Source organism: Ischnura elegans, chromosome 1, assembly GCF_921293095.1.
Source record: "Ischnura elegans chromosome 1, ioIscEleg1.1, whole genome shotgun sequence".
Taxonomy (NCBI): domain Eukaryota; kingdom Metazoa; phylum Arthropoda; class Insecta; order Odonata; family Coenagrionidae; genus Ischnura; species Ischnura elegans.
Genome location: NC_060246.1, coordinates 23938375 through 23950651, shown reverse-complemented (window position 1 = coordinate 23950651; position 12277 = coordinate 23938375). Strand labels below are relative to the sequence as shown.

General features: G+C 36.4%; 1 protein-coding gene across 1 annotated transcript in view; it reads right to left on the bottom strand.

The window, feature by feature from the left end:
* Nucleotides 1-12277, bottom strand: part of LOC124157223 — a 58752-nt gene that overhangs the window by 5702 nt on the left and 40773 nt on the right. Inside the window, exon 12 of the mRNA XM_046531779.1 lies at nucleotides 1456-1611. Coding sequence (XP_046387735.1) covers nucleotides 1456-1611 — 156 coding nt within the window. The remainder of the gene's footprint in view (nucleotides 1-1455; nucleotides 1612-12277) is intronic.

The window sequence follows — 12277 nt, the reverse complement described above, 5'->3', positions numbered from 1 at the left end:
CGAGGGTGTGAGGTGCATTTGGGGAACAGCGATTGGCTGCCTTTGTTCTGTCATCGGACAACTCTCGCCAGCAGGATTATATGCAAGGCATCGAGGAGTATGGTTATCCTGCAGAATGCAACACTACATCACAACTGTGCGCCAACTCACTATTGTGATGAACTGATCTAGCTGGGTGTGTGACACAGCTGGAGCCGAAAAAAATCACTCTCCATGGTAAGGAAGAGCTAGCAAAACGCTGAACAGTTGCTAACTTCACACCAGATTCAATGATACTTTGTTCAAATTATGCCCAAAGTGCGAGTTCCTCTACACCACACCGCGTCGCGTCGGCCAAATTGAAAGGAGCCAAATTCGAAATCTGAAATATTTGAATGCTCGTCTATTTGAAAGTTCATAAATCAAATGTACGTAGCAATTGGAACAAATAGGAGGTGATTCCACAGGAATGAAGCTAATTATATGTTTATCTGTGTATACTGCAGAAAGAACCATAATTGACCATCTTGGGCACAGTACATGAGGAGAACTTAAACGTGGCGCAATTATTAAACTTTATCATAGTATATATCCACCTACATGCTGTTGCTTATTCGTGGTACTTCGTAATGAAGTTCATTTTGTAACCGCCGGGACCAGGACTGAGGTTCGTAATAACATTTCTTTTACTATAGATTGGATAGGCCTTTTCGTCGAGACCAACGACTTGCTTCGTAATAACAAGAAATCCATAATAACATTGTTCGTATTAATGAGAGTCTACTGTATGTGTCTGGCCAACTAACCCCAACATAGTTGAAAAGAATAACACACAGATGTCAGTGATGGCAAGAAAATTTCTGAAAAAATGTAGGATATGCAGCAAAGAGTAAAGAAAATATTATTGTAGAACAATTAGAGCCCCTTGGATTTTTCCCAAGGACCCAAAAATCATAGCATGAGTAGATAACATCTGTAATCCCCAAGTAAAATAAACACTCTGACTACGACAATAATTACGTTTGCATAAAATACAATTACATTTGCTTTTGGCGGCAAAAGTCATGCGGTGTTACCACCAAATGTGTTTCATATTACTATAATGTCTAACAAAAATATTAAAATAATACTGTTGTACTGAAGAGTTTGACCACTACAATAGTATAGAGACTTTCAACCGGAATCAAACCATGGAGTTATTTGGAAGTGGCATTAATTTTAATCAAATTTTTTAGTTACTTGAAGAAAGATTAAAACTCATCATGAAATAGAGGCTAAATACAGTAGTGGCATTAGTGTTTCAAATATGTTCCATTAAAGGAAATTTATTAAAGGAAGTGCCATTGTGATAAACAGGAAAACATTTAATTCCTCTTTCAAACTCTGTTGAGGAAAAAATATATTATGTAAATGATAAAAGTTATTTCAACATTGATAACTATTTATTGACAGTTGTGTTGGTATACCAATCCATACCTGGTGCTATTGTCACAGCAAAACATGTAAAGTTTTTCGCTGTTAATGGCTTTGTCTGCTAGGAACTCAGGACGCACTCCTGACAGGATTAACGAAAGTAGAGCAGATAGAAATGGATGCTCCACAGAAAGATGAGTTCTAGGGATTTCCAAAATGCTGCAACAAAAATTAAGAGAGTTTAATGTAGTAGGAACATTAAATCCTCAAATGTCAATACTAAAATTAAGAAATCAAAGGCAACTATTCACAAATCTATACACACAAAAACTCTCTCCATTTGATACAGAGTGAGATTTGAGACAACACATTCAATACTGAAAAAGCTCCATTTCCTCACAAGGTCTACAAACCATAAACATTACCAGGAGGATATCACAGAACAGCAGTCTGCTTCTATATGATTCAGCCTGAGTCAAAGACAATTATGTATGAAAAAAATTTTTAACACTCACAAAAAAGCTAACTTAAAGAACCAAATAAATAAATATTGATGATGAAAACAGGCAAATGTTTAAAAATACATAAAGAGCTTTTACAATATTAGTGATCAGTTGTAAATTAAATACAAGTAATTGAATACTATAACAAGAGAATATACATCTATATATATAAAAGAAAGTCGAAAATCGTGTTAGTTAGAACACTTATAACTCGAGAACGGCTGCACCGAATTCAATGAGATTTGGTTCTTTGGATTCGTCACAGGCGGGGTTAACATATAGGCCATTAAAAAAAGGATAATTTCACAAAAAAAATTCATCTCTTTCCTATGGACATGCATTTAGGAGTTATAGTAACACAACAATTGATAAGTCGGTCAAAACTACAAATTAAATAATTAGTTTTGTTTTTACCACTTTAATAACTGAATTTAGTAACAATATAACATTTTAATTACTAAATATATTCAAAATATTAATTAAATTGAAATTACATTTTTAAAATTTAATTCGAGCTGATTGTAAGCCCAGCCGTGGCCCAGCTCGAGTTGACACTTCACTACCGTGTTTGTAAACAAATCTCCAAGCAATTGTTGACAAACGGTAATGTCCGTGTTCCTGTCGAGGAATCGAGTAGTTTGCTCATCAACAAAGAGTTCCAGAATATGATTGATCACCAAAAGAATCAAAGATGGTTGATTTAGCGAGCAAGAACGAAGATGTGGATGACTAAAACGAGGTAAATTCAAATAGTTCGTACTCTGCATGGATTCGAATCTTTTAAATGTGTAACAAACGAAGACGAAATCACCAACTATCTATCTGAATATTTTAAGTCCTTGGACGTACCTGGCTTACCAAGGCACGATTTACAGAAAAATGTAGTTTCTGTGCTCATGATCTTTCGAAGCCTAAACCAACCATAACTATCCAACGGAACGTGTTTGATCATTAAAAAAATTGGTGATGAATGTGATTCACGCAACTTTACTCAAAGGAAAATTCAAAGGTTAGGAAGTCCTCATTCCGTAGATTCCATGATCTCAACTCATATGCCCTTTTGAGCTAAAACGTATTCAATTTACAATTCGTGTTGCATTCGTGATAGCGATTAAAAAATCGCATGGTCATTCTTTCAGTTTTTGTGTTGTTTGTGCTCATGTGCTAATGAAAACCCATGATTTTCTCATGGTCAATTTAGCGTGCTATGTTTTGAGTCGATAAACCATCCTCTGTATTTCATCCTTCGCTTCAAGTGCGTAGCTAGGATAGGGGGTTTTGGGCGCAGCTAATACCACGGGTCTGTAGGGTATAGAAAACTCGCTAAGGTAAGCGGGAAGTGTGGGGGCACTTCCCTCAGACATTTTTTGAGATAAATGGTTCAAAATAGTGGGTTTTGCGGCTGTGTGAATAGTTAAATATGTTTTGTTTGTTAGTCATCCGTCCCCCTAATATTAATAACAAAATCTTTCATAAAAAATTCTCTAAGCTCTTGGAGGGGGGGGGGGGGGTTATCCCCCAAAACCTCCCCTCGCTGCGTCACTGCTTTGCTTCGCTATATTTATTTAGCTTCATCCGCTTCATCTTGCGCCTGATAACAAAACAAAAACTGTTGTTTCTCAGAAGGTGCTTGACGCAAGACATTAAACCCGAATGTGTAGGGCTCACCGTGGTGCGTTTACGCATGCAGTACGTTTACGCAGTGCATTTTTTCCAAACAGAGATACTAAAACTGGCGCGCCTTAAGTCATTTAATGCGAATGCTGCTTCATAAGGGCTTTTCTTGCACGATTTTGAGCATCAGTCAAGCGTCGGTCTGGGGTCGTGTCAACCTGCCCCCTGAATGGGCCAAGTGTATGCAACAGAATTGGACCTAAAAACATTTTTTTACAGCTAATAACGCAAATAGCCAACAACTGAATGCGTATAATTTTTATTTCATGAACTGCTTTATTAAACCACAATGCCCAAAATTTCTTAAGCTAAAACGTAAGAAAATTTGTTGTAATAATCCGCGTAAACGTGCTCCGATTCACCCTATGTAGATTCAATAAAGAAAATGTCTTTCTGACAAGCAATTTTGGTACTCATTTACGTAGTTTTATTGAATTTGTACCCTTATTTTATTATAATAAATTAAACATGATTAAAAACGATACAGCCGCTCCTGATTTATAAATGGTGTAAGTAAACTGTAAGTTCATTGATTGTTAGGCGGTACGAAGTTCGCCGGGTCAGCTAGTTTACTATAAACAGAGGAGCAGGTAAGAAAACAATGTTAAAAATGAATCCACCAACCTATGAAGTCAAAAAGTGAATACTGAAGAGGAGGTGAATAATATAGAATTTTGGAATGGGTTTAGGTAGAGATTGCATGTGATAGGGTCAAAATGAAAGTTATTAATGGCTGCCATTTGTGTATTTCTGGAAATGAGAATGGTTTGGAAAAGATGAGGCTTTTTGAGTCAGTTCTCAGGAAATGCAACCTTCCTAGCAAATCTCTTATAATGTGAATCCGCAATTTTTAGTGCATGGGTTTCCACACAATGGAAAATTTTGATGATTGAATCTTGCACTGATTGAACAAATTAAGTGAGGGCAATTGATAACTCACTGTTATGGAAATTTTTGCGACATTTTATTCCACTGTGAAATCATTTTAATGGTCTTATTTGATAACCAAAGTGAATTTTCATATGGTACACTGAAAATTGATTGTTTCTGCCCATACTTCCACAACACAAATAGGTTTTTGTTCCACCACATCATTACAAATATGTACATATGCGTATATGTATTATTAGCAGCAAACTCACTGGTCTCATGCTACTTGAACCACAGAATAGAAGTTGGTATGGTATGGTATGGTATTTGGAGGAGGCGACCAACAGCTGAGTTCATTTGTGCCATGAGGGAAGGGTGTGGAAGGAAGGGTGGAGAGAACCTGGCATCAGCATTAGCCTGCTCTTAACGAAAGGCACCAAGGGAACCACGGGTTAATGCCCCATCCCACGGACAGAGTGTTGCGCTTGAAATGTCTGCCACACAACATTCAAGCAGGGACCGGGCAGTCTCTGAAAATTCTCTTCCACCTCTGGGATTTGAAACCAAGCCCACCAGGTGGGATGCCAAAACACTAGCCACCACAGCAGCCCCATCCCCTGAATAGAAGGTATTTTCTCCATTAAGAGATAACCGTGGTTAGTCCTGGTATACTTAAATTTTGATAAAAAGTATAACAAAATAGTTTGTGGATATTCAATTCAGAATTAAAATTGAGGACTTGTCCACAAAAATTAGAATGCGCAGCTACCTTAGCCTCATTTGACGTAATTAACTGAACCAGAGTATCCAAATTCAATCTGAATGATAGCGAAAAGAATTTCTTCAAAAAAGACGTGAATCATTTTGGCTTGTTCTCTCAATTTTTCAACTCATTCCCACTCCATCTCGTTGCGTTCAATGTTTGGTGTCTTTTCATGAAAAGTCATTTGTTGCACTCAATCCAAAGTTTTAACCTCCTACTATCCCATTACAAATGAAGAATGGGGTGATGCTAAGCAGCTGTAAGAGAAACACAGTATTGCTTGGCATGAATTATTGCTATGCCTTGTTGGAGGACAACTTGATGATGATGGTGATGCTCCCTCATAGCTCTTGCTTTTTATTTAATAATGGTAATACTTGTAAATACTCATTCAACTCATTCCCACTCCTTGAGTCAACTCATCTATCACACAAGTTTTGTCGTGCATTTGTGACTTAAAATGTAATAATAATAATAATTTTTGAAATAGGAGTTTCAGGATGTCCAGAGCGACAATCGAGGCTAGTTTTCTGATTAAGAAGATTCCAAGGGTAATTTTTTTCATGGCGTTCTGTACGTGGTCAGACCAGTCCAGTTTTTCATTGATTACCAGACCAAGAAACTTGGCAGAATGAGATCTGATGAGGATGTTATCCTTTAAACAAAGTAAGAAGCTGGACGTGGGTGGGTCCTTTTGTGATGAAACTGCAGGTGAAGAGATTTATGAGAGTTAATGGTGAGGTCATTTATTTGGCACCAATTGGTCATATCTGAGATTGAGGTTCTGGAAATATTCCCAAGTTCAGCTGAATTTTTTTTACAGTAAAAGACAGTAGGTATCATGAGACATAGAGAAGTAGCTTACCAAATGAAATTGAACGTGGAAGCTCATTTACAAAAATAATCAAGAGCAGGGGTCCAAGTGAGCCTTGGGGGACACCTTGGCATACTTGAAGTAGTTAAGATAGAGTTATGTTAGAGCCAATGTCTGATTGGTAGCAACATTTTACTTGCTGCTGCCTGTTGGAGAGGAAGGATTTTATCCTAAGCAGGGCATTGCCCTTAACCCATTAATGCCCAGAAGATTTTTTTCAAAAATTTTTACTTTTTTTGCTTAAGTTATGATTAGGCATCATACCTGATGCGGGAAAAAATATTTTAAAAAATCTCTAACATTTGCACAGTACTTAATCCTACACGTATCTTAAGATACATCTGGGCACTTAAGGGGTCAAAAATGCACATTATCATTTAATTGTGTTTATGCACGTTTTTGCTAATTAATTCATTACCCATGCCTTCATCAGTAGTTTTTAATACTTGAATTTGAATTATTATGCATCAAATAATATAATTTTGAGTATTATTATAGTATTAAAACGTGAACAATTTACATTTGCATTTTGAAATTTTACAGCAGTGTGATACTGTATCCGAGTTTTTTATACCGTAATCATCCATGTACAACTGATACATCCAAGTCTCATCTGAAATATTTGAACCACCATTTTTATTCCTGATTGTTGTCCAGTAATTTGCCAGGAATTGATCACACATGTCCACTCCACCCATGTGAGAATTGTAGTCCACGATCGCCACTGGCATTTCGGAAACAGAATAACAAACAGGAGTTTTAATTTTTTTATTTTTGATAATATTAATCAATTCTGATATGAATAAGTTGTCAGCAAATATTTTTGTACCTGGTGGTAATTTTCACTCATCCACTAGTCCTAAAAGTACATATCCTTGACCAAGATCTGTTCTCTGAGGGTTGGCTACAGCATGATAAAGGTTGACTTGATTCGAAAATACACCATAATCTTAACCATAATCTTACTTGTTTCCCTCTAATACATTGCTTTCAGCCATTTCTACCATAGTAGAGGTTGATTGATTCATCCACCAAACAGTACTCTCCAGCGCTTACAATTTTGAAAGTCTAGTTCAAAACCTCAAACTAAGGTTGAACTGTATATAGCCTATCCTTGCCATCATTCTTCCCATTATAATAATTATCTGCCAGATGCAGAAACCTTAACATTTCTTCAAACCTGTTCCTTCGCATTGACTGAGAAAGTATTTCGATGGTGCAGTCTGGAGATGACCACCGATAAAGCCATCAACTAAGTAGACGGTGACCTGAGAGAAGCAATATTCCAAACACTTCATAAATCACTTCGATTTGTACGTACGAAGAATGTACTAACATTTTTAACAATTGTTCATAAAATTTGTGTTGAATTTTTTCTGCTGACAGCGCTGATGTTAGAGCTATTTCATATTTGTTTCACGTCTGCTCCATCACTAAGGTACGTCTTCTCTTCTCAGTGGTAAATGGGAGTCCCTATGCTGTTTTCTTGACTTATATAGCAAGGGGTGTGCAACAAAAGTAACAAAAGAGTATTTACAGAAGAGACGGTTGAAAAGTCTTTAAAGCGAGATTCCTCCTTATGTCAGGTATATCTTTCGGAGACTCGAACTAGAATACAAAGTACAGAGTTTTTGGTGATGGAGCGTAGTACAAAGTATCTTTATCAATGTTCACCAAAGTTGCTTATTTCGTACACTGATTTCCAGCTTGCAAATTGGATATTATTGCCAGGGGAAAGTTGAACGAGAAACAAAGTAATCAATCCATTCCACCGTCGGCGATACAGAGTACAAGTAATGCCATGACAGTGGCAGATACATATGGGGGGCGAAGGAGGAGCGCGTTCCCCTCTTACGTGGCCGCCCGCATTGCCTAACAGGGCAGAACTACAATTGTAACTCTTTCATATCATAAGATGGCATTGCCTTGTATATATAATAATTGTATAATATATATAATAATAATAATGCCTTGTTTATAATCATTTTAAATAAAACTTTCCTAAACTTCGCAAGTGACTTGATTATTTTTCATTACGATACAAGTAGAGATAGCTCAAGATATCTTTTGTGCCCCCCTTGAATTCTTTTCTGCATCCGCTACTGTGCCAGGATAGGCAACTTGATATTGCGAGTATTTGCATTTCCAGAAATCCAATACTGACTCATTTTCTGCTTCCAATGAAGGTACTTTATCACAATTCAAATGAGGATGTACAACAATTCTGATAAAATTCCTGTTTTGCTGTATTTACCTAATTGTTCAATATTATACTTCATGAAATGGCAGGAATATAAAACTGTCTTCGATCCATCACATAATTAGGTTTATAAAATTATTACTTGTTCATCTAATCAATAAATAGAATGAAACATGCCTATGAGTCAAAATTTGAATTTTTAGTGCCACAAGTGCCCAGACATATCTTTAGATACGTCAAAACTTTACTGATTAGTTTTGCGATGAGCTTGAAAGAAAAATGGATCTCTTTAAAGAGATAATATTCCTTATACATTTAAAAGAAAACAAATAAAAACTGGATTCAGAAAACTCATTGCTTTATATGAAAATTAAATTTTCACATGACCATAACATAGCGATTTCTAAGTAGTTCATGACCAGCCATATGTAAGTAAGCATAACAATTGCAAATATTGGCTTAAATAATCTAAATCACTTGTATACAATTTGAAGACTTTATTCTGTCATATTAGGTAAAGAAATCGCATTAACAACAAACCACAGAGTATTTAGGAATTTTTAAAGTGTGACGTATCTAAAGATACGTCTGGGCATTAATGGGTTAATCCCTAGCCTTGAGAGTTTGGAGAATAGCATCTTGTGACTGATACTATTGAGGCTGTAACATAATGTAAACAAGCCACCATATTGTTTGTTTAAATAATTTAAAATTAACAATGGTAGTGAGGAGGCAAGAATGGTAGTGAGGGACGCAGAAAAGAAATACACAAGGGGAGTCGTGGGTTGAGAGAGTTACGTATAAGACATGTTTTATAAGATCGGCAGGATAAGAAAAAAAAGAGAGGACGCAAAGAAAAAGGAGGCGCCCACAAGAGTGAGAACTAATAGAAGGAAGGACGCGTGAAAGAAAAAAGGTGGAGAAAGATCGAGAGAGAGAGATCGTGGAGGAAGATATCAGGCAGAGAGTGGAGTTGTGGAGTACTGTACCATCCGGCAGTGTTTGAGTGGAGACACAAGCAGTGAACCCGATAAGTAGACTTGAATGATTATTATAAATACACAAGGGGAAGAGTTAAAAGCCAATTGGAATATAAATGGAAGTTATGCAATCTGTTTGTTATAATGATCAATTGTAAATTGGGCCCAATTAGTCTTATTTCATGATATTCTGAATATAAAAGTGTAAAAGTGATATATTGTTCATGTTATTTTATAATTAAGTGTGTTTCTATACCCTAAGATAACACGAAACAAAACAAATAGTAGGTGAGTAGTGATACATTAAATAGTAGTGTTACAAGGCCTTAATAAGATAATAGTGGAACAGTTTAGGCCAACAGTGGAACTATTCAACTCTGAAATAACTTATGTAAATAATATTTCTTTCCTTGGAATCACACTAGACAAATCCTTGAAGTGGTCTAGACATGTCGAAATCTTAACCACCAAACTGTCACATATTATGTATCAACTGCGCTATTTACGATCAAGTGTTTCTTTGAGTGTTTTAAAATATGTGTACTATGCTAATTTTCAATCCTTAATCTCTTATGGCATTATTTTCTGGGGTGACAGTTGCAATAGCACTGAGGTATTCACTATGCAAAAGAAAGCTGTAAGAATTATGCTAAACCTAAAATATAGAGAATCCTGTCGACCTCACTTTGAGGCACACAAAATTTTAACTCTAACATCCATTTATATTCTGAACTTAATGCTATTCATAAAAAAACGCATAAATTCTCTCCCAAAAAATGCTGACTTCCATTCACATATGACCAGAACCAAAGACTGTTTACATGTGCTACCCAGGAAAACAAAAAGGAGTAGTAATGGTCCTCTACATAAGGGTACAAAACTATATAACCTTTTACCAGAAGAATTGAGAAGTTTGTCTTCTGTAAATAATTTTAAAGTAAATCTGAAAAGATACCTGACTGGAAAGGCATTGTATAGTGTTGATGAATTTATTAACTATTGTAAAGAAAGTATGTAGTTTGATGTGTTAACCTATTAAATGAGAATTGTATACCTGTGCTTAAGGTTTTGTGCTGTGAAGTAAGTGTTGAAGTATACATGGCTGTTGTTCAGCTTTCACTATTGTGTGCTTGAAATTTGTAATGTAACTTTTTTATTTTAGGAAGATGTCTTTGTTTTTTTTTGAGTGAACATTATCTAAAATACCAATTATGTATTATACTTGACGAAGCCTATACCATTTACTTACTTGTATTGGTTCTTTTGGCTAATAAAACTATTATTATTATTATTATTAATAGAGGCGCATGATTTATTGTTTTTTAACTTTGAAACAGTCAGAACAAAAGCAAAATAACTGCAGCCCAGCATTAGAGATAAATGCAATCATGGTTAATTTAAACAATTGAGGAAATACAAGGGGCATATGAAAAGTAAGGTCAAAATTTTTTTTCATAGTTATTGACATTTTTTCCCAAGGTTAGAAATCAGCTACTTTTCAGCGACTTTTAGAACATTCAGCAACTTTTCGATGTAACCGCCCTTGTGCTTGATAACTTTCTGCATCAGTGAGACGAACTTTTATACTCCCTCCTTGAATCTGCTTCCTGTAGGAAGGTAAGAACCGCTTCTTGAACGTCGTTTTTGTTCGCCAATTTGCGCCCTCCCCCCCAAATATTTTTTTAGGGCTGGAAAGAAATGATATTCACAGGGAGTAATATCTTGCCTGTAAGTGTGAGTGACTGTAAGGTGGGTAGACCGTGAGTGACTGCAAGGTGACCTTCCATTCAAATTGCTCGATGACTCACGTTGTTTTCACTACATCCTCGATGACTCACTACATCCTTGTAGGCATAACGCCTTGTTCTGGTGAAATCGAATCCATGTTGTCAATCTGCCACATTGTTTGTTCTGGATAGCCCTTAGAAGTTTGTTTAGGGTCTCATAATGCCTCTCGGAGTTGATTTTTGTATCATTGGGGATGATATCGATCAGCAGGACACATCTTCTGTCCCACAAGATTGTAGCCATAACCTTACCTGCTGATTTTGAGAATTCAACTCCTCATCATGAACGTTGACGAGGCAAGCAGTAAACTTTCTGCACAACTTCTGGACATTTTTCAAGTCTATGCACTTCGGACTACACACTTATTCCAAATGGCGATGAATTTCAATCAGAGAAATCTTCTCTGCATGCATAAACTTAATGACAAACTGCAGTTAGCAATTAGCAGGAGCAGCAATCGGGATGCCCATTGCAAATGGGTGCTACACCGATAATTATCTTGCTGATGAGGAACTGCTTATACGACGGCAAGGGGGAAGGACCAACAAACACAAAAGGGTAGCTAGAATTCATTTAGTGCTGAATGTGGCGACACCTAGGCATTGGTGACCTTACTTTCCACATGCCCCTCGTAAATAAAATGCAATTCACATGGTGTAAATTTGCACCCATGCACATGAATGCATTCAAAGTCACACTTTACCAGCAGCGGTTTGGAAAAGTAAAATTGCTTTCAAAAAGACAGTATAAAAATACAATAGAGTATTTGTATAGTTTTATAAATCATTGGAAAGTCAGATATGAAGCTTATGTGAATTACCATTAATATTTTTTAACATATACAAAACTGCAGGCATTGCCATTATGCTAAAAATGGGGTTCCTCCATTTTCTGGGACTCTAACGTCATCTACTATCACCATAACACCCATTTACTCTACATTCATGCAAAAATCATGTTGGGGGTTAGCATACTTGGATTGAATACATCTTGAAGAGAAATTCTTACAGTGGAAATGGTTGAATGCACAAAGGAAAAGGCACTTAATTGTTCCTCTGTGCAGGAACACAAGAGCAAGCACGCCAGATAAGATATTTTTCGAAGTTCCCAACAACCTTGGGCTCTGATGAAGGTAACTTGTTGGTGCTTGGAGGGATCATAAGCATTTTATCACTTCACTTTTTTTCTGGACATTTCAATTGAAGTGCAGTATTTATGTGAGTAGGTACTGAT